The 26,917-nt window shown below is 35.0% G+C and overlaps 1 protein-coding gene and 1 non-coding gene across 2 annotated transcripts; one reads left to right on the top strand and one right to left on the bottom strand.

The window, feature by feature from the left end:
* The first annotated feature begins 837 nt into the window (after window positions 1-837).
* GCA (grancalcin) lies at window positions 838-19,445 on the top strand. Its single transcript, XM_068543962.1, has 8 exons — window positions 838-963; window positions 5,156-5,314; window positions 10,265-10,334; window positions 14,167-14,210; window positions 14,486-14,633; window positions 18,096-18,209; window positions 18,548-18,606; window positions 19,253-19,445. The coding sequence occupies exons 1-8, from the start codon at window positions 937-939 to the stop codon at window positions 19,277-19,279; spliced, it is 648 nt and encodes a 215-aa protein (XP_068400063.1). The 5' UTR covers window positions 838-936; the 3' UTR covers window positions 19,280-19,445.
* On the bottom strand, window positions 11,485-11,593 carry LOC137765511 (U6 spliceosomal RNA). Its single transcript, XR_011074166.1, has one exon. It is a non-coding gene; the product is annotated as a U6 spliceosomal RNA (small nuclear RNA).
* Window positions 19,446-26,917: the final 7,472 nt, after the last annotated feature.

Genomic DNA, 26,917 nt, shown 5'->3' with positions numbered 1-26,917 from the left:
CTTTGCACCGAGTGATTAAAAACCAAGCTGTTCCTCGGTGGATATAATTAGGAGGCACAACTTAAAGAGTTTGCCCAAATGTTGAGTCGTTTGTCGGGTTGCCAGATAATATATAGGATGCCTTGTATATTATCAGCGTGTAAACAGCGAATAATTTTTTTGGTATAAGTGTATGACCCATGCAATGTTTAGGACATACTCATATTTTTAAAATTTCCTCCTTTTTTTAGAATAAAATTTAACTGGACATCCTGTATTTTTATTTGCTAAATCTGGCAAATTCTGGTCACCATTTATCTAACAAACTATAATAACCTTTTGGTAAAACTTGGTGTCAAGAGAGGTTTAGCTCAGAAGCACTACCTTTGGAGTAGAGGTCAAGGTTTCATAGTTTTGATGATGTGACATCAACGCTACGCAAAAATAGATGTAAGTAACTCTTCAAGTTTTGAAATTCATAGATACGTATTCGGTAGTCCAGCTTGAAAAGAGTGGAGGTTAAAAGAAGTCATGCACTTGCTGGTCTGGGGTTTCTAAGGAGAAAAGAAACCGACCTAGAGAGCCTTTCCAAAGAGGGTGGAAGTTACTGTTGCAAAGGGTTCTCGGTTTAGCGAGAAGAGAGCGCAGGACCCGAGCGAGTCAATAAAAGAGGAATAGGAAAAGGCTGGGCGCGTGAAGCCAATCAGAGACGAGGTGGATGGGACTAGCCTCGGGGAAGGGGCGGGCTTAGGTACTATAGGCTCCGAAGGGCCGGTCTCAGCCAATCCGAGCTGAGTAGGGCAGAGATGGACTCCGGGAGGGGTTGGTCTCGAGGAAGTGAACGGCGCGGCCGGCGAGTCTATCATCCTCACCTGTGCCTGCAGCTGCACCTCCGCTTTTCGCCCAGCCTGGCAGACGCTGAATTGAAGGGTGACGGTTGACGTTCGCAAGATTGTCATGGCCTACCCGGGTTACGGAGGAGGGGTGAGTCCTGGCCGCTTCGGCGCGGCCTCTGCCTCCGCGGGGTGTGGCGCTCCGGCGGGCGGTGCCAACGTGCCGGATCTGCCTTCGGTCGGTCCCTGCTAACTTCGCCCGCCTCTGGTACTCGGCGGCGCCGGGACTTCGCGCCGTGCAGGAAGCCGGGGCTGGGGCCGAGCGGGGAGCCGCAGGTGTTCTGGTCCCTGAGGAACCCTTAGACGAGTCTTTGTGGAGCCAAGGGTGTGGAGTGTTTTTAGAAATTTCTTCCCTGGAATGGAGGAACAAAGCATCCTTTTTCTTGTTCCAGTAATCTTTTGTGGTCCACCCTCCGTCCAACCCTCCTAACCCCCTCTTCTCCAGTTTTGCTAGACATCCTTTTCCTGAATTTTTTGACCACTTCTTTTCTGTTCTCTATGTTGCTTATGAATAAATTAAGGTATGCTAAATGTCTTCTAATGTTTACTATTCTACCAAGGACAGTGTTCTTGTAGACTTTTTGGGCGGGGATGGGAGAGTGGGGAGGTGGAGAAGATTATACTTTCTTATGTAACTGTTTATCCTGCATCATTTTTGGGAATTGGGAGTTGTGATTGTAGTATCCATTATGGTAACAGGAAATAAAACAAAATTTAAAATTTCAATTTACATACATATTTATATTTTAGGTAAGTGTTATAGTGTGATCAGTATTTTCAAGCATAATGATACATTTTAAGCATAGAAAGCTTATACAGATGAGGAAGAAATAGAATACAAAATAAGTTCCAAGAATAAAAGGAAAAAGGTAAAATTTCTAAATGTTCCAGAAGAGCCTTTTCATTTCTCTTTAAAAAAAAAAAAAAAAAATGGGTGGGAGCAAGTATCAGATCATTATAGTATGTAGATAGCAACGGATACTTTCCAAAGAGTGATGTAAAACATCATTTGTGAATGTTGAGATTTACAGTATATTAGGCATTGCATTCTTTACAACTATTTAAACTTAAGAACGTCATATGTCGACATAAACTGTGGCGAAAGGTATATAACTTTTCAACATCGTTTTAGGGATAGGGAAGCAAATGTTTGAAGAACACTGACATAAGGTACAGCTGGTATCCTGAGGTACGAAGTGGAGTTCTATGCATTGGCCTCTCACTTGTTTCCTCTCAGCCTGTTGTGACTTACTACACAGTTTATATGTGCAGAATTCTCCAGGGTTACAGATTATATGATCTAGTTTAACCAAAGTAACCCTCACAAAATGGACAAGTAGTTGAAAATTTCTGGGAAGAAAGTAGGGATCAAAGAGATAGTACTAAAGATTCAAAAATATGCAAAACTACCTGAAAATGACATTGCTGACACTTTTAAGTCCAAGGTTTTCTTTAGTCACATTACCAGGTGAGGACAATGATGACCTAATGATCAGTTTTGATTCATTTGAAACTATTGGGAAGACAACTTGAAATATGAATTTATTATAAACTACTTTTCAGGGTTTACTTTGTAGGCTAGGGGTCCGAGCTTCCCTCCATGTGGGCCCTTCCACATGGGTCTTGAGCTTCTTCATGCTGGCCGTGTTCTACGAGAGAAGCTAAAGCTGCTAGCCCTCTTAAAGTCTTAAGCCTGGAATGCTTGCGGTGCAGTTGCTACCAGATAAAGCTGAAACAGGCCCAGCCCAGATTCAAGGGAGTAGAGAAAAGTCTTTGCCTTTGCAGGGGAAAGGTTGCAAAGAATTTGCAACCATCTTAATCTGGCCACCACCAGGCTCTGACATTTTTGGATTTTGGAGAAGTTAATATTGCGAGACAGGAAGGAAAGGGAGATAGAAGGTTATTCCTAAGGCCAAGTTCTTCATATAATACTGCTTGCCTGACTTTGATTAAAACACAAGTATGCTGAACCCTCCAGGCACACGTGGAGATGCCACAGTAGAGGGTCTATAGCCAGTCTCCTGGCACCAACTCAACATGAGTTTTTCACTAATAGGCTTATATTTAGTTTGGCCTCTCTTCTTAGAAAAAAGTTTTTTCAGTTTTTCTTCCTTCTGTGAAGCTTAAGGTGTGAGGGTCTCCAGTAAGCCTTAATTTCTTGGATATGCCCCACGCCTTGATTGCCCTCCGTGTCCTTGGAGGCCTTGGAACCAAAGTCTAGGTGTTTGTTATTGCCTCAGAGCAAAAGCTGCGTTGGGAATTTTGCTAATCCTTTTACTCTGGGTCTAGATTTGTCCCCAATATTGGCTTGGAAGTTTCCCCGTATGAATGAGGAAATTTTACTTTTTTCCTTTAATATTAAAAAATAATATTTTATGATAATTTTTTATTTTTTATTTTTTTGGTGAAGATTGATCTTATCCTAGTTACCCTTATTAGAAATAGGAAGTTTTTTTTTCTTAAGTCAATATTTGTAATTTATAGAATTTAGATACTTTTAGAAGGCCCATTTCATTTACATTTTCTTTTTTTTAATTTTTTAAATTTATTTTATTTATTTATTTTATTTTTGGCTGTGTTGGGTCTTCATTGCTGCGCACGGGCTTTCTCTAGTTGGGGCGAGCAGGGGCTACTCTTCGTTGCAGTGCGCGGGCTTCTCATTGCAGTGGCTTCTCTTGTTGCAGAGCACAGGCTCTAGGTGCACGGGCTTCAGTAGTTGTGGCACGTGGGCTCAGTAGTTGTGGCTCGCGGGCTCTAGAGCGCAGGCTCAGTAGTTGTGGCGCACGGGCTTAGTTGCTCTGCGGCAAGTGGGATCTTCCCAGACCAAGGCTCGAACCCATGGCCCCTGCATTGGCAGGGGATTCTTAATCACTGTGCCACGAGGGAAGCCCCTACATTTTCAAATGTATTGGTAAAGAGGTGTTCATAAGCATTTGTTAATATGTATTTTTTAATTTGAATTCTCTTTGTGGTTATATACACTTCTCTTTTTTATTCCAGAAACTGGCCTGTCCTTTAACAGTCTGTCTCTTTTCAAAGAATAACGTTTAAACAATCACTTTTTTTTTTCAAATTCATTACATTGTTTTAATGTTTATTGTGCCCTTTCTTATACTTCATTGCTTCATAATCTAGTTTTTGATCCTTGAGCACATTTCCTGGAGCTCCCATACTTCCTGCATACCTTTTGCCTTTACCATATCCCATGCTTCGGCTTTTCAAACTGCCACTAAAGGCTCCTACCTTTTGCCTTTATCCCCCTCTTAGAATTCTTTTCTCTTTTTGCCTTCCATCAATCTCTGCTTATTCTTCAAAGATGCAGATCAAGATTTTTGTTCCAAATAGAATAATGAACAATCTTGACACTTCTTCCTCCTCCAGACTCATTAAAAACAGTGAGTAAGATGTCTCTCTAAGATATGAAAAAATGTATACCAAGTTCCAAAGTGAAAAGAAGACAGTAACCAGAGCCATAGCAGGAAACAAACAGTATGTAGTCTCTGGGGTCAGCTTCATATTTGAATCATGGTCTACTTCCTACTAGCCATTTGACCTTAACTAATTCAGAAACCTCTTGAAGTTTCACATCCTCAACTGAAAAAAGGATAGTACTTTCATATCTCACTGAGTTGTTGGGAAATCAAATCACATGGTAGATGGAAAGTAGTTAGAACAGTACCTGCAATATAAAAAGCTCTCAATAAATGTTAGCTGAGTATTATTATTGTTGGTATTCTCGTTGTTGTTATTCTTATCAGTTTTGAAGAGGACCATTGTTGGAACTATCACTTTATTGTTCTGTTCATTGTTATCTTGCTTTTTAAAAAATAAATATTTTCTAGTGGAGGGGATGTTTCAGCCCTATGCATTTTCCCATGATTCATTCACAATTTTGTTGTATTGTATTTACCATGTATTCTATGTATGTGTCTTTAGGTATACTACTTCTTAGTTTTACTCTAGGTGAAATTTTCTTGTATTTTTTACTTTTTGCTTCTTGTATTTTTTACTTTTTTAAAGTGTACCTCATTCTTAGAGGCTAGAGACTTCTTTTTTCTTTAACACTTTAAAACATGTTGGATAACATTTGTTAATGAGCTGAATTAAGTAATGCAGGGCATCTCGCAGTGTGTAGCTAACAGCTTTTGTGATAGTTTGGGAGCTTTCAGTAACTCGATTTTTGCTTTTCAACGGACTTCTCGTAAGTATTTTCTTTTAAACCAACTTCAGTGGATAATGGGTAATATTTGTATTAATAACCTTCTCCTTTTTCGCTCTTGTAGTTTGGAAATTTTAGCAATCAGATGCAAATGGGACAGCCAGTGCCAGGAACAGGGCCAGCTGTGCTCCCTGGTGGATACCCTGCATGCCCAGCTTATCCGGACAGTTATTCCTCAGTGGAAGACCCCATGTGGACATACTTCACTGCTGTTGCTGACCAGGTAAAAAACTAAATATACAGCACAAATATCAGTTTTATAAAATGATTGCAACTTAAAACAAATGTCAACTCTTTTATTTAGTATGTCATTTTAAATGTATATGAAACTTGCATTTTAAACTTATCTAGACTAATTTTCTTCTTGAGATCAGAGATGAGGGTAGTCATAATTATCTCATTAAAAGGTCTGTTAGTTTGATGTCTAACACGTTAGGAGTAACCAGGGTGGTGCGTGGAGACTGAGCCAGATAGGATCTGGGAAAAAGAGATCTCTATGTAAATCTCCTTGAGGAAGCTGGGGCATAGTATCACAAAGGAGACTTGTAAATTGTGGATGTTTCCGGGAGAGGCTTGATGGTAAAGCAAATCAGGAAAAGATAAAGGAAACAAGGCAGAATGAAGGGGCAAATACCAGACTAATGAGCAGAGACAGAGATTCATACTTGGGTCTCAGTTACAATCCATGTCTCCTTTCTTTCAGAGTGGTCAAGAATGATTTATTGAGTGCATAGAATTTCATAGAAGTTTGATAACATTTTCCATTCATTATTCAGTCACTTAAATGTTCACTAGGTCCCATATGCCTTTCTAGAAATAGAGGATATGCACAGAATTATTACATGTGGCAGACACTTTGTTTTGGCTACCCGAATTCCTTTCAAAACCTCCTTTTCCCTTTTCACATGTGGTAGCGGTTGGAAAGCCCTAATACCATCTCAGACACCTTTGTATAAAGGTAACCATGTGCCGTAAGACTGGCCATTGAGATGTAGGTGCAATTTCTTTGGGATACTTTCCTTTTCCAAATGAGGAAAGCTTTCCTGGAACTAGTGTTGGCCCTTTCTCCTCCTTCATCCTACCTGCCTGGAAAGGAGACTTGCAGTATGGAGGTGCTGCAGCCATCTTGTGATCTTGAGGCAACAAGCTTGAGATAAAGGCCTATGGATGGGGAATGTGGAAACATGGAAAGAGATTGATGGCCTCATTAAGTTGCCACAGAGTCTTGTTTTGCATAGCCCCAGACTTCTTGTATAAAACAATAAACATTGATTTGTTTAAGCCCCTTTTATAACATTTTCTAATTGTTTTGCAGCTAAATGCAATCCTAACTGTTGCATTATACCACTCTTATCTGCAAGGAACTCTTAAGTATTCATAGTATAATACTGGGAATAAGTATGTTATCTATAGCTGACTATATAATAAATCCATTTTATAAAATTACAACTTAAAACATAAGAACCAGAGATATATATTTAGAGACTTTTTTTGACTTAAGAACTATTTCATTGTAACAGTTGTCAACAATGATTTGCTATGATTGTACTATTTGATACTTTCCTTAAATTTTTCAGTCTTGTGCTTTTGAATAATTAAATTCCATAAGGACATGGCCCTTGTCATATTGTCTCTTCCCCAGGAGGCACTAGGATTATATTAGTCATTGAATGGATGCATAAACTATCTCATTTTCAATTTTTAGTCCAAATATTTAGACAGTTCTCTTATATGATGAATTTTGTCTGGCTTTAAGGGTTCAAGTGTAGTATCAGATTTATACATTATGATCCTAGAACCTAATTACCAAACTCACCTCTGCAGCTATATTCTTTTTTGATAGGCCTCATAATTAAAGATACTCTATGAGAAATGTCCAATTAAAAGTTTCTGCAGTGTCCCTTTTTATAGGAGGATGTTTTCCTAACAGTAATGATTCAATCATCAATTGATTCAGGGAAATTCTGATTAGTACCTTCGTAAATACGCACATGCACACACACATATACACACACAAGTATCTTGATAATACCAACAACTTTAATGTGCACACTGCTTGCCTTTTTCCACACAGCAGCTCTGTGAGGTAGGCAAGATGGATGTGCTCTTTTATTATAGATGAGTAAGTAGAGATTACGATTGATTAGGCTAACAAATAGGACTTGAACTTGGCTATCGTTTCAAAATCTTGCTGCCTATCAGTTAACCTAACCAAGGGCAATTGATTTTTTGTTAATTATCTATCTAAAGCTCTTAATATTTAATTTGAAAATGCAGTTTTCTACCACTAATGATAGGTGATTTAGTCGAGGGTTTAGATAGTTGATCACAATCGTCAGCTCAAACTGCCTGTAAAGAGATCCAAAATGATCACTTGGATTTTCTCCGTATAATTTAGGAAGACACTGCTTGTTAGTCAGTTAATTAAGATAACATGTTTTTATAAAGTGTATGAAATACAAGTATGAAGTAGTATATCAGGATAATGCTTTCTGATAGTGATAAATAACTTTTAGCAAAGCTATTCAGGTTGTTAGAAAAACTCCAAAATTCTATAAAAACGCATGTAAAATAGAATTTCATTCATTAATTAGGTTTTAGATTTTTAAACTTAATCCATACTTGAACGAGAAATTGTAATAGTTTCAACCTTTCGAAATAGTAAATGAATATGACTACAAAGTGTCAGAAATGGCTACAGTTTAGTGAGGAACCAAAGGAATTATCTTCATTCTACCAAACAGCTAACTTGCTTTGTACTAGATACTGGGCTAGGGTCTGGGGATGAAAGATAAATGAAACTCAGATACTGACCTAGACGATCTCTGTCTAGTCAGGGAGATAGACCTGTGGGAAATGATAAGGGTACAGGGAGAGGCGTGCTCAGGGTGAGTGAGTGAAGATGACAGCAACACCAAGAACATCCCTCCGACCCTTACACTTGTTCTCTTTGCCGAGAACTGCACTGTCCAAATTACATAGCGTGTGAGCCACGAATGCAAGCCACATGTGTAGTTCTCAAGCCTCCAAGTGGCGCATTTTAAGGAGTAAAAAGAAACAGGTGAAATTAATTTTAATAGAATATTTTATCTAACCCAGTGTATCAAAAAAGATTAACATTTCAACATGTAATCATGTAAAACTTATTAATAAGATATTTTACTCTATGTCGTGGTTACTAAGTCTTGGAAACCTGGTGTGTATTTTACACTAACAGAACATCCCCGTTCAGACTAGGCACATTTAAGTGCTCGGTGGAATGTAGGGCTAGTGGCTTCTGTTTTGGACAACTCGGGCCTAGAGCACTCTTCCCTCAGATGTCTGCATAGCTCGCTCCTTCGCTTTCTTCAGATCTTTCTCAAAATTCACCTTATATACGGGGCTCTGCTTTACCATCTGTGTAAAATACCATTGGCCTCCTCACCCTACTCCACAACACTCCTTCTTAGCACCTTTACTCTGCTGTATTTTTTCCCTCAGCACTTACTACCATCAGATGTAATTTCTGCTTTACTGCCTCTCTCCCACCACTAAAATGTAACCTCTGTGAAGGCGAGAAATTTGTTTTGGACACTGCTTGGTACTTAGTCCATTTAATGGTGCTTGAACATGTTAGGTTGTTCAATAGATGTATGTTAAATGGATGAATTTCTGATTCTTTCTAAATGGAAGATATCTGTTTCTTAGCGTATTTGTTTTAATGATTGCTCTATAAAATTCTTTCATCCTGTATGAATTTGTTCTAAAATGGTTCATGCTTCTGGACTGTCTTTCTGAACATTAGATTTTTCCACATACTTTGGAATATTGGTTCCTTAAACTTACAGTGAGTGAAGTTTTTGTTTATTCTCCTCACCCCCCCACCTCACCTTTTGTCCCCTTCCATGTTTCCCTTCCTCTCCCCATGTCACCCTTCCGTACCTAGTGGTTTTGTGACTTTCCCCACCTAGATTGTGTCCAGAATCAGATTTCACTGAAATATAAAATCCTTTGCCTTGAGTTAAGTTGTTCTAATAAACACTTGGGTTTATTTTCCAGAAACAAGCAGACTAAAATACAATAAGTAAATCAGTACATACTTTAGTAACTTAAAAATGTAAAACCATCAGGTAAATCTAACAGGCTTGATAGACCTAAACAGGGTCAATATCAAGAGACAAATGAAGTGAATGATGCAAGCACAGGGTCAGATCCTTTGTTTAAAAACTGGATATTTATTCACAGAATTTTTGCGTTAATTTTTTTTTTTAATATTGCATTAAAACATTACTGTGACTACTGAGTTTTCTTAAACTTCCTTATATTTAAAGGTTAGTCTCTCACTTGCCTGATAATGTTTATAATACTCCTTAGAAGTGTTTATAATACTTCTTAGAAGTAGTTTGTAAAAGTTTTGTTTTTTTCTTGGGTTCTTACAAATTACGTGTTTTAAATTTGCCTCCTTAATCCTTTCTCAGAGCTGTTGTTTTGAATTTGTGACAGTGTATGTGATGCTTCCAAGTAAATTACTCTTTATTTTTGTAGAAAATAGGATGAGGTACTGAAACATAATGAGAGTATTCAACCTGTTTCACTTCCATTGTGGTTTCTTGTTTGTGATAAAAAAAAAAAATTTTCCCATAAGAAGGTCAAACAAGAATATTTGGACAAAAAAATCAAAGGGGACTTTAAAATTTTGCTGAGGTTAATGCTGTGGAGGAAAAAGATATTTTCTCTTCCCAGTTAAAGATTCAGTATCCTTTAGAAATAATGTCCCCTCAAAATGGGCATGAAAGGAAAGTGTTTGAGACTTCTCTGAACGCATTTTAGCATTTTAGGCATTTTTCTAACTATTTTAAGTAGAGGTATAATGATTCTCACAAGGTATTACTTTGCACTATTATAGGACAGAGTGATTATGCTATTTTTCAGAAGTAGAGAAATATAACTTATATTTGAAATGCCTGAATAATTTAATAGAATAAAATTTGATTGTGAAAAAAGTATTCATGTTGTGTGATGTTCTCTAATGTGCCTTTGCTGTCAATAATTATCTCTATAATTTTGTAGTTGATAATAGAGTAATATTTTGAAGATTGCATATTTATTGATTGGCCTAGAACAGTTAGTTAGCATTTTAGTATGGTTTTATAAAGCTGATTTTATTAATCAGGTTATAATTTTTTTGTAACAGGATGGTGAAGTGGACGCTGAAGAACTTCAGAAATGTTTAACACAGTCTGGAATTAGTGGAACTTTTTCTCGTGAGATCTTTTTTTTCCTCTGTTAAAATTGGACTAGGAAATTCATTTTCTAACTTTTTTGTTTCCATACTTAAAATATTAAAAAATTTTTTTATCACAGATATACATGCACATAGTTCAAAGAGCCAAATAATTCTGGAAAGCTTGTTATGAAAATACTGTTCAGCGTGCATTCCTCCCTCCCCGATGTTAACCACTTGCAGAGAAAATCTCTTTAAAGTTCTTCAGCTAATTCTTTTGAATTTTGCCTCCATATCTCAAAATAGCATGCCTTTATCACTATTGATTTTCAGTTTTACTGATCATCAATTATTATGTCCTGCTGTGGGTGATGAGGAGGTAACCCTCTCACCTGTGTCCCTGTACTCCACACAGGAGCTCCCCTCATCCATCTGCTGTTGAGTAATTTTCATTAGGTCACTAATCAGTATTTGCCTTATTGTTACTATCTAAGTGCTCTTCCTGAGTCTTGTGATAATATATGATTAATTTTCCTTTTAATGTAACTTTTTGCTTGTTCTGAAATTAATCCTCATCCAGGAGCTTTCTTTTGTGCTTCGTTTTCTGTGCATAGCTGTCATGCTTGCACTCCTTCTGGAGCCCTTTCTTCTCTCTCTTGAGTTGGATCTCCCCTTCATTCCATCCCTTGTTGTCATTTTAAATTCGATAAAATATATTGAATTAGCTTCTTAATAAAAGTGCATGGGAGGTAAAGTTTTTGAGACTTTATCTGAAAATGCTTTCATTCTGTCCTCAGAATTAAGTGATTGGCCAGGTATAGAACTCCAGATTACAAATCATTTTGACTTAGAATTTTAAAAGTATTGCTCCATTGTTTCCAGCTTCCATTGTTGCTTTATCTTTTTGTTTCCTGCCTGTATGTCGTTTGTTATTACTGTGTGGAGGCTTGTGAGATCTTCTCTTTGTCCCTAGTCTGAAATGTCACAGTGCTGTGCCTGTTTGTGTTGGGAATGCAGTGGGCACTCCTAATCTGGAAACTCATTTGCTTTAGTTCAGCGCTGTTTTCTCCATTTTCTCTTTCTGGAATGCCTGTCTTTGGACTGGGTCACTTTTCTTACCTTATCTCTCCTACCTCTTATTTTCCTCTACTTTTGGGGAAATTTCCTCAACTTTATTTTCTTTTTCTTTTTTAACTGTGGGACGCTTCACAGAACAAACTTGCATGTCATCCTTGTGAAAGGGCCATGCTACTTTCTGTATTGTTCCAGTTTTAGTATATGTGCTGCTGAAGCGAGCACTCAACTTTATTTTCGAAACCTTCCATTGAGTCTTTCATTTCTCCTATCATGTTTTTAAAATCCAAGAGCCTTTGTTCTTTTTTCATGAATGCGATGTCTTTCCTTATCTCTCTGAGATTGTTAATGTATTTTTTTTTTTAAGTTTTTTTCTTCCTACATAACCTACTTCCTCCAGTTTTTTTTTCCAGGTTGTTTGTTTGGCTATCTTTCGCATTAGGTGCTTTTCTCAGGTGTCTGATGATCCTAGCTTGCTCATATTTAACTAAAATGCCAGTTAGAAGCCCTGAGAGCCAGGCTGGGTGTTGACTGTAGACTTCAGAGTCTGGTGGTTTGGCCGGGCAGTGTGTCCTCCCAACACTGGGTATCAGGATCTTTCGGGATTTCCTTTGGGGCTGGTTGTCCAGTTGATCTTCTGTCTGGAGGGGAGGACTCAGCAGGGTTCTCAGTCTTTTGTAAATTGTCACTGAATTTCCTTGTTTTAGTAGATAGCCCTGTCCTCAGCTGTGCCTGGTTTCCTGCAGTGCACAGTCCTCTCCAGAGAATAAAACCCCAGATGTCTACTGGCGTGGGAGTAGACAGGGTAGCCATCCATGTAGCTGGAGCAAGGAGGGGATTGGGGGCTCTAAAGGCTCCTTAGATAGACATTCAATCAGTCCTTCGGTTTTTGTCTCTACATTCACACCCATTTTCAGAAGTACCGCCAGTTCTTAAACGTTTGGAGTCTCCTCCAGGATAAACCAGGCTGCTTCTCAGGCTGTCTTATTGCAAGTTCAGGAAGCCACTTTCTCAGATCTAGGTTGTCAACTTAGGTCCACCTACTTTTCCAACTTGCAAAATTTTATTCCTTTATTTCCTCTCTCATTCTCTTTTTCTCTAAAGGATTACAACTTTAGAAATTCAGTTTAATTCTGTCCATTCTAATGGGGTGTGGGGAGAGAGGGAAAATCTGTCAACTTTCCTAAAAATTCTCTCCCTCCATTCTTTGTCAGAGATATTTAATCTTACATATACTTGGTCCTATTTTGAGATTGATTGAAGTTCTGCTTATTTGATGACTCAATTTTTGTCATTTATTATCATCTATTCAGATTCTCCCACTTAATGAATGTGTGCCATGTTAACTTTAAGGCAAAACAGATGTCATTTACTTGACAAAATGATGGAATGCCATTCCAGAGATTTCTCCGCCTCCTTGCCTGAGTAGTTTTTGTATGAAGGAGCGCTGGTCTCCAATCCTGACTCCTCCACCTGTTAGCTAGTGAACGTGGGAAACTTTATCTTTCTGGGCCACAGTTGCTTTATTTGTAAAACTGGGGCTAGGATAGGTTTGGCATGTTTATGTGAAATCACAAAACACACACTACCTGGCTCATAGTAAATGCTATTCACTGTCAATTGAATTGTCAGTCTGAAAATACTGTAACCACCTATTCTAACATTGACACCATATGAAACATTTAAAGAAAGCTCTTTTAACTTTGGGATTGTTCTATAATTTTCTTTAATGGGTCTAAAATTTAGCTGAAATAGTTTTTTTCTTTATAAAAATTTCAAAATATTTTATCAAATAGCATAAAGTAAAATAATTTTAAGCATTTTTACTTATTTATTCATTCATTTATTTTAACGAGTAACTAGTAAGAACTTTGTAAACTTGACTGAACTGTACTGACATATCTCCTTTATCAGGACTATGTAATTAGTCTTGAGATAAATCAGCATGCTAGTTGAATGTAATTGTGATAAGGTTTAGAAAAATTAAATTCTGCCTAGTGAGTCCTCAGTTATAGTTCTTTAAACATGAAAGTGTTAATATTCCTAATAACCCCTGATTTTAAGATAGCAAACTATCTTGTTATCTTGATTTCTTCTTCCTTTCTTTTCCCCTCCCCCGAGAAAACAGTTGCTTTCAGTTCTGAAGCTCATCTTTTTCTTACTTGGTTGATTGCAGTAAACTACCAGATGATTTACCTACATCCAGATCCATCTTACTTTACTCTCTAGTATGTTCTTTGTCAACTACTGTTTCTGGAATGGAAATTTTAGAATTGCCCCTCTGTTCCTTAACATCCTTTAGTAACTTCCATTGGTCTAAAGATTTAGGGTGGCATTCAAGACTTTTGTGACCTGGTCCTCATCTGGCTTTCTGAAGTCATTATATGCCTCTCCTTCCTATATACCCCAGGCTTTAACCAAATCTCTAACACTTTCAAGTTTTGTGATCTCAGTGTATGACAACATCTACTTAAACCTGACTTGGCATTTGTGTTTGTTAGGAAGACTGAAACCCTCCTTTTCACTTGTTTAATTTTCAGTATTTTATAATTGCTTATTTAATTACCCAAATCCCCTTACTAGATGTGAGTAGTATGAAGGTAGTAATTTTTATTTTAGTCTCTCTTTTTTTTTTTTTTTTTTTTTACTATGCATGCCTAACATTCAAATTTTGTTCATTGGGTGATTGTGTATGTTTGGCAATTTGTAAATGTTTTGTTTTGAAAACAGAAATTGTTGTAATTTTATATAAATAAAATCGGACAGAATTTAATTCAAATAATAAATATGTTTTATAGCCTTCAGTTTAGAAACCTGCAGAATTATGATTGCCATGTTGGATGTATCCTTGACTAAAAATAGAAAATATTGGAATATAGAATATTAAGGCAATTGTTAGATATAAATGATCATAGTAAACTAGAGAGTTTAACAATACTTTGTAACATCCTGTTTGAATTCCATTCTTTTCCATTTTTACACAGAAATCTATTTATATGCTAAATTTGGCTAACTCTTGCAGAAGTGAGCTTACAATTTGTTAGTCAATTATTTGGAGTTTTGGGTCCGGGTAGATTCTTTGGTATCAAAACTTATTTTTGTTAATAAAACTATCAGAGAGATTACACAGGAAAAATGGGATTTAACGAATTCAAAGAACTTTGGGCAGCCCTTAATGCCTGGAAGCAAAATTTCATAACTGTTGATAAAGACGGAAGTGGCACAGTAGAGCATCATGAATTGAATCAAGCCATTGCTGCTATGGGTAAGAATATTAAATTCTTTAGAATCGATCCCGGTCATCTTTGTTCTTTGATCAGATGAATCTTAATTGTTTAAATTTGCTAAGTAATAAAAGGGTATATTATTTCACCAGCTGTTGTCCAATATGATTTCAAGGTTATAGATACATTCTGATTAAAGACCTTTAACAAAACCATTTTATTTATGAGTTTTCCGAAGATGATCTTTCATACATTCTGGTTGATAAAACAATTTCTGAATTTCCTATGTTGAGTATACTTAAATTTATTCTAATTGTTTGTACTCACTTACCATTTATATTGTATTCTTTTGTAACTTGGTAAGATCTCTAATTTGACAGCAAAGGTTTATCTCAATTACAGGTCTCCATACATAGTCTAGCTTTCTGGCAGTAAAAACTGTTTTTTTTATTTTTCTTCTTTTTTTTATGTAGTGTAGAACACACAGCAGACACCGAAAAACCTCAAAATGGGAAGTCTACATTTTAGAATATCTTAAAAGACTGTAACTTTATTTTTAGCATATCTCTGATAAGCTAAGGTTCTCAGTCTATTTTCTTTCAAAAAGTGATAATATAAATGGTGTTTAACTTGTTTACAGTTAGTGCAATTTTAAGTAGTTTTCTTAATTGTATTTTGTGATTTTATTTACACTCATTTTTAAACAAAATTCTTTTGTAACAGAACTTTTTGAAAGATTTTTAACTTTCAGAAATCTGAACCAAGTACAAATTATCTCAAATTCCAATTTAAAGTCAAAGCCATGATTAGTTTCGTTGTATAAATAGATGTTTTAATAGATGGTCATTTTAGGGACAGTCCTGGCCATATAAACATGTATAGTTCAATTATAGAGTCTTACTTCCTAATGAATTAAACTTGGTTCTTAATTCAGCACAGTGTTGGAAAATTAATATAACCAATTGCAAAAAAGAAAACCACCGAAGAGTTCACATAGGCAGTTGAGTGTAACAAAGAGGTATTCTGTATTTTTCAAATTTAAGGTCTTCAGATATATTTTAAGATATTCAAATTATTTTTGCTGAGAATGCTATGGGAAGTCTTACGAATTTTATCGTCCCACATCCAGATCATAATTCTCTAATAGACAGCTCAGGGCTTATTTGCATATTATTACATTAGTTTGCATATATGACTTCTATTAATTTATACCTTTCCTTTCATTTACTTTTAGCAAGTTTCCTGGATTGTATTTCATTATAGCTATGCATAGAATTATCTTCTGTTGCATTTTTTTTCATTATTTTTCCCTTTGACTGGATTAATGTCTTTTGTCTAAATCTACTAATCCATTAATATATAAAGACAATAATTCTAGGCCAGCATTCTTCACAGTAAAGTGTACACATCTCATTAAATACATAAGACCATCTGTAGGGGTGCAACAAGTGGAATATATTAATTTATATTTTTAATTACTTTTATTCCATTCTTTTTAAATTTTAGTTTTATATATACTTTAAAATGTAAATAATCAAATAGTAATTCATGTATAGAATTTAAAACTAAATGAATACACATATAATGGGAGTGAGTGATCCAAAACTTTTTACTCATAGAAGTACACATTCAAAAACTTTTGGAGTCCACTGGGCTAGACAGTAAAGAACCAAGGAAATAGTAAGAAGACTGGGGTTAAGATGAAAATCTGTGAAGAGACAGATTAAGAGTTATAGGACAAAATGGAATAACATTTTCCTATTTCTTCCCCCTCTGAGTAACCATGTTGATTCTCAAATTTTCTTTGACTATAAAAGACACTTGTAAGCAATATAGTCACTGGGACATATAGGTTTGAATGATAGCAAAGATCACTGATAACCTTTGCTTTGCTATTCTTTTTTTTTAATAGATTTATTTATTTATTTTTTATTTATGGCTGTGTTGGGTCTTTGTTGCTGTGCACGGGCTTTCTCTAGTTGCAGCGAGCGGGGGCTGCTCTTCATTGCGGTGCGCGGGCTTCTCATTGTGGTGGCTTCCCTTGTTGTGGAGCACAGGCTCTAGGCACGTGAGTTTCAGTAGTTGTGGCTCGCGGGCTCTAGAGCGCAGGCTCAGTAGTTGTGGCGCACGGGCTTAGTTGCTCTGCGGCACGTGAGATCTTCCTGGACCAGGGCTCGAACCCATATCCCCTGCATTGGCAGGCAGATTCTTAACCACTGCGCCACCAGGGAAGCCCTCAATTTCATTCCCTTTTACGGCTGAGTAATATTCCATTGTATATATGTACCACATTTTCTGTATCCATTCATCTGTTGATGGACATTTAGGCTGCTTACATGACGTGGCTATCGTAAATAGTGCTGCAGTGAACACTGGGGCATCATTCCTTTTTATGGCTGAGTAATATTCCATTGTATATATGTACCACATTTTCTGTATCCAGTCATCTGTCGTGGGACGTTTAGGTTGTTTCCACATCCTGACTATTGTAAATAGTGCTGCAATGCATATTGAGGTACATGTGTCCTTTGAGTTATGGTTTTCTCAGGGTATAGTAGTGGGATTGCTGGGTCATATGGTAGTTCTGTTTTTAGTTTTTTAAGGAACCTCCATACTGTTCTCCGTAGTGGCTGTATCAATTTACATTCCCACCAACAGTGCAAGAGGGTTCCCTTTTCACCACACCCTCTCCAGCATTTATTGTTTGTAGATTTTTTGATGATTGCCATTCCAAAGCAATCTACAGATTTAGTGCAATACTTATCAAATTACCAATGGCATTCTTCACAGAATTAGAACAAAAAATTTTACAATTTGTATGGAAATACAAAAGGCCCCGAATAGCCAAAGCAATCTTGAGAAAGAAAAACGGAGCTGGAGGAATCAGGCTCCCCGACTTTAAACTATACTACAAGTTACAGTAATCAAGACAGTATGGTACTGGCACAAAAACAGAAATATAGTTCAATGGTACAGGATAGAAAGCCCAGAGATAAACCCACGCACATATGGTCACCTAATTTATGACAAAGGAGGCAAGAACATAAAATGGAGAAAAGACAGCCTCTTTAATAAATGGTGCTGGGAAAACTGGACAGCTACCTCCAGTCCTCCCAGAAACACCCAGAGCTCTGATATTCTTTAAAGAACTATAAAATTACAGGGTTGAAATATTGATGCATTAAAAAAACCTGTGACATACACTAGACCTTATTTCAAAATCAAAATATATTTTAAAAACACAAAAAGATAATTATTTTCTTTTTCCTAGCTTTCACTTTTTTACAAAGCTAGAATTGTGAGAATTATGTACCACTTCACTCTTAGTAATGAAACCTTTGATCAATTTCAATCGGAACGTGTTTTGTTTCTAATGTATATTTTTATGTAATGAATTTTGAATGTTAATTTGTTTTATGACTTTATTAACAAGAATGCATTGTTTGTTGTGTTCTTTTGATGTTTAGTTTTAGAAGTTTTAATCTAGCAATCCCTTTTTCTAGGTTATAGCTTGAGTCCTCAAACATTAACTGCTATCGTTAAACGTTATAGCAAGGATGGCAGAATTTTCTTTGATGATTATGTTGCTTGCTGTGTGAAGCTTCGAGCATTGACAGGTATGGACCATTTATGGGTACAGTATCATGTAGCTCTTTTCTTGAATGGTGTCCCTCACTTTTTACAGCAAGTTGATGGTATTATGTGTTTTCCCCCTTTATTCACTATTAAATCTAATCAGAGTTTTAAGGCTTTAAAAACTTAGGAATATAAATAGTGAAAAATTGTTATAGCTCAGTTTTGGAAAGTTTTCTTCATATCTCAGTTGCCTGGGACATAAAATCACTTAAGATTTACCTGAGTATAAAATTATTCATTTTTTAGTACCTGGGGACACCAAGTATTTAAAAGTATAGATTTTAAATTATAACAGAAAAAGTAATTTTTTTGCTTAAAGATTTCTTTAGGAGAAGAGACCACTTGCAACAAGGGGTTGTGAGTTTCATATATGATGATGTAAGTATCCTGTATTATACTTTTTTGATATTTCTACTGTGTTCTGTATATGTTTATAGTTGTCAAAAAATTTAAGTGATCTCTGGTTTCAGTACTGGAAATAATATATCTTAGAGACCATATTCTTTATGTTTTTCAGCTCAACGCAAACGTAAGATTCAATAGTGGTAGAAATACCAATTTGACTTTATAGTAAACATACTTTTAAATTTTATGACAGACTTTTGGCAGTTTATGTTCCAAATCATTTTTAAGGGCAAAACTACCATTGCTTTTATAAAGAGTAATTTACTTGTGATGGTCTTTCTAAGAGAGATAGGAAATTTTCATCTATGATAGGTAATGGAACTGTTCATTTCTCATTTCAGATGGTTGCTATTAACCTGATTCCAAGTTTGTTTGTTTTGTTTTTAACTGAAGGAAAGGTTATATTTCACATGTTCTTCAGTGTTTCAAGGTTTTGTTTTGTTTTTGTTATGTAGGAATTATAGGGTCAACTTTACCCTACTAGTATAATACAAGTTTGAGTTACAAGCCTTCGAAACTCAAAATTTCTTCTCTTGTGAAAATGCTTCTGTGGAATATAATTAATCAAAACCAAAAACCATTTTGTTGTTACCAGCTGGTGATTTTGCTTATGTATTAGTTTTTGCAGGGCACTATGGCAATTTGAAAGTCTAGAATTTGAAGGCTGAAGAAATACTGTGAATTTCTGTGCTTGGAAGAAATGAACTGAACTACTTTGAATTAAAGCTTTGGGGGCTTTTCCATGTTCCTGTCTGTTAAATTTCTTCTCTTTCTATGTGTTTTTACTTTAGCTCACCGTGCAAAGCAGTAAAAGAGATGTTTTTGTATTTGGAATATTTATATAAATATATATAAATTTATAACTTTAGAGATATCTGCATAATAAATATTGGTGTATGATTAAGTGATACAAATACCTCTTAGTTTTAATTTTCTTTCTTACTTACAAGATAGATAATATAAGAAGCCAAATGATGAAAGCCTAGATAAAACTAATTTATACTTACCTGAAGGTTACAAATTATACTTGGAAATTTTGTTTGTAGTTGTTGGTATTTGAGGGTGAGCCAGAAGGGGAAGCCTAGATTTTGCGCCATCATCTTTGTAATAGGAAACGTTCTTTGATCACATAATCAGAGAACAGAAACTCATGAGTCTTTGCCTGTGAAGAAGAAAATTGTAGTTCCTAAAATTTTATCTTAAATCACCTTAGGTGAACCATAAGTTAATCTATGGTGAAATAAAACTACAGGAGGCATTGTTTTTCCTTTTTTAATTTTTTGCAGTATATATTTTTCTTCAATATGTTTTATTGTCTTCTGTGGAAAAAAATTCTTAATAAACATAACTTTTTTCTCTGCACTTTATAGGTAACCTAAAATGGCATCTTTTTCTAAATCTAGATTTTTCTGGAAATGACGTATTTTTAATGAAATGTCAATATTTAAATTTGTCCTTTTAAGCTAAATTGTTTATACATAATGCTGTTAACTGTTTAGAAAGTTTAAAAAACTCCAGTAATCTACCACTTTGTTTAAACGTTCAGAAATTATGAGTTTGACTTTCTTGACAACATTAGCCAGTGATTTTGGCATTAAGAAACCAGTAAGTCTTTACCACTAAGTGTAACATGGGTCCTAAGCATGGGAGGCGTCATGGCAGCATTTTTGAGCGGCATTACTACAAAAATTGCAAAGTGGAGTCACCAGGTCCTTAGCATTTAAGATTCCTGGTATACGCTGCTGCGGTTAATCCAGTCCCTTTCTGGGCAAACAAACACCCCGAAGTCTTTCTTAATGAAGTTTTAATAAACCACATATTTTTTCTTACACTTTAACTGAATATCTTCCAGCTTAAAGGTGCAAATGGCATAATTTTAATATGGCTCGTGACCAAATTAATGTATAGTTTTTCATTAAAAAATTTTTCATTAAAAATGGAGGATGAATGGTAGTATCTTGAAAAAAAAACCTTTTATAAACTTTCACTTTAAAAACATCCTAGAAAGGAAGTAATGTATATTCATGTTGATATTGATAATTTTATATAATTAGCTATCAAATTCATTTGGTCAGCTTTATAAAAATGTGTGAATAAATAATCCATGTAATTTTGTCCTCTGGCTGTTAATTTTTTTTTTCATGAACATATATTTGATAATGTGAGAGCATGTTAACTGAGTCATAAAAGATATAGAATTCTAATTAGAAGCGTTGTAGGAAAAAAGCTAATGTAAACACACTGTATATCATTCATGTTGAATAGGGTGATACTATGACTCAGTAGCATGGAATCTTAACATCCAGTTTATACAGGTGGTTGTTACTGTCCTATTCTGAGGTCAATTATAATTTTCCTTATTTGGATGCTCATAGATGAGGTAAAACTTCTTTTTAAATGGCTTGACATGACTCATATAAGTTTTGCCAAATGACACTTTGTGTTAGAACTTCTTCACACAATTCTCTAAGTCATCCTTTTCGAAAGGTGTTCCTATGACTTTTGGTCATAGGAGGTCTGTGAAGAAGGAGTTTCCATGACCAAACGTATTTGGGAAAGTCTCACCTTCCTCAGCGAGCTTAATAAAGCCTAAAGTACAGAAAATCGCATTTAATTTTATTTGACCCAATTTTTTCCGAACTTTTTTTTTTTTTTTTTTAACCACAGAACCCTTCCTCTTAGCAAAAGTAATGTTCCATGCCAATCCAACCCAGTTGTCAGACAGTTCTTTTGCACTTTACATTAGATAGATAATTACATAAACATTAGCCATAGAGAATATATTACTAGGATTTTTTTACTGAAATGCAATTCACATTTTTGATGCTTTAAAGTAATTACTGTAAACAGACATCCATTACTAAGGTAAAAATTAAATAGTTTTACAGGGAGTATGCCTGGGATATGAATATAGTGTGGTAGTTTGTACTGGTTGACTCATGCCCCAGTTTTCTTATGATGATGTAAATTATTGAATAATGTACACTCTTAATGTCTAAGTGCTTTTATTTATCCAATAAACGTGTTTCCATGTCATTTTGAGAATTTTTTTTAATAAACATTCAAATAGGTTGCTGTAAAGTTTTGCATCATACAAAATCTGTTACATAGATATTATGAGATGCTTCAGTTCAAATAACAGTGCAGTACTTCACCTATGCCTAAAAGACTGCCAAATGATTAAATGTCAGGTATTACACTTCTATTTCGAGTGGCAGTTTACACATTTTAAATTACATCAAGGGGAAATTAATACTACTGGAATCTTAATTTGGTCCACTTTAAATGTTATTTCAAGGACTGCGCTCATTTGATCTATCAAGCATGAATTCAGAAACAAAAAGTAATAAAAAAAATGTCAAGTGATATGTTTATTTCCAGAAAAGGCATTTACCCTGGAAGAAAGTAAAATTTATTAATGTAGTTAAAATCTGTGTAATTAAGAACATAAAAAAATTAATTTGTGATGATTTCTTTAAATAAAATATACAAATCAAGTTCACCTGTTATGGCATTACTAAACTGGACAAACAAAAGAAATACTATTTGTCAGAAATGTGCTTTTCTTTGTCCTTTTATGTTTGACAGACTCATAAATGATATGTTTTCTTTGTAGCAGTTTTCTGGGAAATTAATAGGAATAAATTTGTCAAAATCTGGTAAATTAAATCTAGTGAGTAAAATTCAATACATTTTTCAGGTTAGCATATTTTTCTTTTAAACTTTAAAACGCAACCATGGGTGTTTGATTACTTTGAAACTTGTATTAAAAGATCACATTTTTGTTGGTCTTAATCAAATCATTTTCATAGCAAATTAAGCATTTTGAAATAAATGTGCAATGCTGTTATCATCTAAGAGTATATCTTGACTTCATAATAATATTAGATGATACAAAGAAAAAATAAATATTTCGAACTTCTGTTATTATAGTGATGAATGCAGGCAGGATTTTAAATGACTACTGTTCAGATAATTTGTAGTCTAGAATAAGATCATAACATCACATATGTCCATATTGAATTCAAATTGTCCTGTAACTTAGAATTCTGAGCACAAAACTACTTGCCAGAAAACTGGGAAAGTTATGAAAAATTTCTCTGTCTCACTATCAGCTCACTATTTGAATGCTGGGAAACCTGTGTTTTTGTTTCTTGCCATGTCTTTTTCTACTTATTTTAAAAAACATATAGTAAAGAAAAGAGCCTTATATTACTTAACATTCCTTTTACCCACGTAGCTTGGTAATATGCAGCTTTGTGTATTACATTTTGAGCATTCAAAACTCAGATGTGCTTCTATATCTGAATATATAGTAAGTAGACCTTGGTGGCACTTCTACGCTACTACGATGTGCCACAGAGTTAGGGAATGAGTAGGCTCCTTGCCTCTGTGCTACGTTTTTAGGTGTGCCCCTTCTGCAACATCAGAGATGGTGGCAATTTGGAAATCTTACAGGGAGTGAGAAGAATTGGTCTGGGTCATTTAATAGCTATATTCAGAAACAAGTATGCCAGGAATTAGTACCCCTTCTGATACTGTGTGTGTGTGTGGGTGCAGCCTTTTCCCATAAGCCTAAAAATATGAACATGTACTTTACAGATATACACATATAGTCATTTGCATTTTAGTTGACTGTATTTAATCACGTTTTATCTTGTTATGATTACTGAAATTGCAAAGGATAACTTGAACATTGCTAGTATGGATGTTCTAGAAACGTACTAATTAAAGATCCATATCCTTTTGAAAATTATAGGCCATTTAAGAATGGTTTTCAGATTAATTGAACTTGTGGATACATATTTAATTGCCCAAAGCTATCTAAATGCATTACTCCCAATTTATCTTAAGGCAAGAGACTAAGTTTTTAAATATTTTGCTTTTTCATACTTTGATTCTTATTTTCTAATCCGCTTCACTTGTAGATATCAATACAGTGCTTCCTGCTACTCTGATTTTATTTTTTATTTATCAAGTAGGGCATGTTCTCTTGGTTTTTTAAACGTTAAAAGTGAATGGTAGGTATTCTCAACCTTAAACAGACTAAACAGCCCTTAGCTTAGAACATGCCACATTACGATTAACCAATTTTATTTAAAAGTTTTCTTTGAAGATAGTTTGTTTTAAAAACTAATAGATAAATGATTCCAGGGGAAGAATTAAGAATGTATGAAACTTAGGCAAAAGAAAATAATATCCCAATATTTTCATTCTAGATGAAAAATATGTATCAAGCATACATTATGAAAAAATTTGTCTCACATGTAAGTTAAAGCCTGATTAGCCATCAGAAATTTTAAATAATCAAACGTTATAGTAAGCTACTGTTGTGTTCTCGAGAGGCAAAAAGTGCAGTGTTTTTATGTTTCTTTGAGATTTAATGCTTTTTACCACTCAGTCCAGCTTACTAGTGCCTCAGTGGAACTCAGTAAAACTGTAGCACTGTTACAATTATGTGATTTTGTGAAATACATCAGCACCACCATGCCTGCGTCTATCACTGTACCTAGTAAAATGTTGGAAAGAGTTGGCTTCTCTAATAAAAGTATCCTAAGTAGCTAATGAGATTTACTTTCTTTTTCCCCAAAATAATTTCTTTTACAAATTCTTGAATTTTCATGTATAAATAGATCAGAAATTATATGCTTCGTTCTTAAATTATGTATATATACTATATTTTCAATACAACTTGTACACTTTTAGCTACCAAAAATTTGCAACCATTTTTACATGAAATTTACAGTTTTCTTATTTACAGTTATTTGTGGAAGGTTATTGCAAAACTAGTGCAAGTAGATTACACTGTCAATATCGCATACCAATCTTTGAAGAAAATATTTGCTAAAAAATAAATATTTCTGCACAGAGTATTTCAAAAGCATCATGATTTCATGCTACGTTATGTGCATAAAGACTAGGAAATATACGTGTTTTGGTAGATTGTTTCATTATGTTTAAAGCATTCCAAAGTGCTTACTACTTAACCAATGTGAGCAAGCTTCTTTATATCAGATGACTGACGTTTTCAAGTAATTACACACATTACTGTTTGAAATGTATTATTTTTTTAACTGGCAAACATTCTGGTATACATATTCCTAACAAATTATAGAACACAAATTTCAGCTAAAAATAGGTAATATGCCTTTAATTAAATAAAATTGGCAGGTACCTAGGAGATTAAGAACTAGGGATTCCCCAATATTTTTATCCTATTTCCTTAATATTTGGAAAAAGAGTACCATATTATTTCAGTGCTATTGTAATTATAGGGCCATTTTGATGAGACTATGTGGAGGAGTTAATTATAAGATTACTGATCTTTGAATTTTACACCTAAGTAACACAAGAATGATGGAATTGTGTGGAATTTTCTCAAATACTCAATATATTGTCAGTATTAAAAAATACAGTTTAAATGTTAACAGTTGTGATTATTTGATTATTTTCAACTTAAAAACACCATTAATATACAGACAGTGGAAGTACAAAGAACATAGGTAAAACATATAGTGCTTTAAAACCACAGCTGTGCTAAATTATTTTGTGTCTCTCAAAACATAAATGAACTAATGTAAGTCACAGATGTCATGACTGCAATTCAGGAATTCATCTGGGTTTTGATACTAGCTTTTGAAGAGTAACCACGTTAATATTGCGACTTCTCAAAATAAAAATATTTTATTGGGAGCATTCCTCTAGTAATTCTTGGTATTCTCACTTAAAAGTTGGATTATGATTGGAAGAACAATGAAATTGGTCAATTAATTGTATGGTTCTGTGTTCTTAACATTGCATTTCTAGAGATGTGTTATTCTATTCATAGTAGTAATGTGTTAGTTTTAAATAAATTTTAGTCATCTCTCTCTCAGCCCCCATTTAATAGTTTATATAAGCCTTGTAATAATTTCTTTTCACGCTGTCAATTATTAATAATTATTAATAATTCATGTCTTCCTGTGAATTTTCTTTTCTGTATTGCATATTCTTAAAGTGTATTTGTACCACAAGAGCATGTAATGAATTATTCTAAGCTTGGGCACTGATCAATCACAATACCTAATGCTTTATAAAGCATTTAAAAACACAATCCATTTAGTTTTTAAAAGGTTGACATCACTGCATAGTAAGTTAACGAGAACCACAAGGAAAACACCTTTAAATGAAACCAAGTGAGAGGGAGAGGGGGAAGCTATTGCGTACCTAGAAAACAATTGCAATGTAAACGTAATTTTATGCATCTTGGACAAAGGTGATATTTGACAAATAGTGGGGTGCTATGGCAGAGGAAGCTTCCCTAAGGCTGGCGTTCTCCTACTCTGATCAGATGCATCTTTGAGAGTTGTGTGAGAAACACCTTATAGATTTTTGTCACAAAGGTTAAAGGCGAGCAGTGTCGGGCAGGGGAAAGAGCACTGAAAGGTTTTTAGAAGACATAAGTAGTGCTGTTGCACTGGGACCACAAGACCACCACCTTTGTGACGATGCACAAGTCACACGATGATCTTATAGTTTTACGGTGCCTTGTGGTTTACGAAGCACTTCCACAAATACATTTCAGAGACTCCTCAACACCCCTTCAAGATATTTAAGATGTCTCATTTTTATAGTTTTGGATACTGGGGCTCACTGAGGGTTTGTCTTGACAGTGAGTAGAGGAGGTAGGATCTGAATTCAGGCTTACCACACTGAGTCTCTTGCCGCTGCTACCATTGCACACTAGAGCTTAGGCAGGCTACGTCTGTGTAATGTAATGTCTGTGCCATGAGGGAGTGGGCCTAGATGCCTGAAAAGAGCCATTACAACTGTGAAATTCTATTTTCTGAAAAAACACTATATTTTCTTCCAAAATTGTACTTTGAAAATTATTTTTAAATATCCATTTGGGAACTATCATGGATGTAAAGGGGCTTCCTTAGTGAGCCGGTCTTCACGGAATACATTCTAGTCATACTGAATTCAACAGATCATCTTTGCACACTTGGCATTTAACATCACTTCAGAGTAGATATGTTTGTAATGATGAGATTCATAGTCTCACAATTATTATTGTAAATAGTATTACTTTAAAGCTATAAACCTAATAGTGCAAAATACAATTAAGAGAGACAACAATAGCTACACTTGAGTTTTTCTGAATCGAAAATCTTAGTCTCGGTAACAGCTGTTTAGTTGGAGACATTGCACATTGTGCAAAAGCTAAATTGTGGAAAATTGTTTTCCTGATTGAACATAATGTTATGTTCCTGGATGACAGCCAAAGAATCTAGCATTTTTGAGC

This window comes from Eschrichtius robustus, chromosome 5, assembly GCF_028021215.1.
Source record: "Eschrichtius robustus isolate mEscRob2 chromosome 5, mEscRob2.pri, whole genome shotgun sequence".
Lineage (NCBI taxonomy): Eukaryota > Metazoa > Chordata > Mammalia > Artiodactyla > Eschrichtiidae > Eschrichtius > Eschrichtius robustus.
Note: the sequence above shows the minus strand (reverse complement) of the source record. Positions and strands in the feature narration are given on the sequence as shown.

What these genes read in the sequence shown, in the direction of transcription:
- GCA (XM_068543962.1), top strand. Translation starts at nt 937, where the DNA reads ATGGCCTACCCGGGTTACGGAGGAGGG. An exon ending in ACCCGGGTTACGGAGGAGGG is followed by an intron (nt 964 to 5,155) that starts GTGAGTCCTGGC and finishes TCGCTCTTGTAG; the next exon opens with TTTGGAAATTTTAGCAATCA. An exon ending in TCAAGCCATTGCTGCTATGG is followed by an intron (nt 14,634 to 18,095) that starts GTAAGAATATTA and finishes CCCTTTTTCTAG; the next exon opens with GTTATAGCTTGAGTCCTCAA.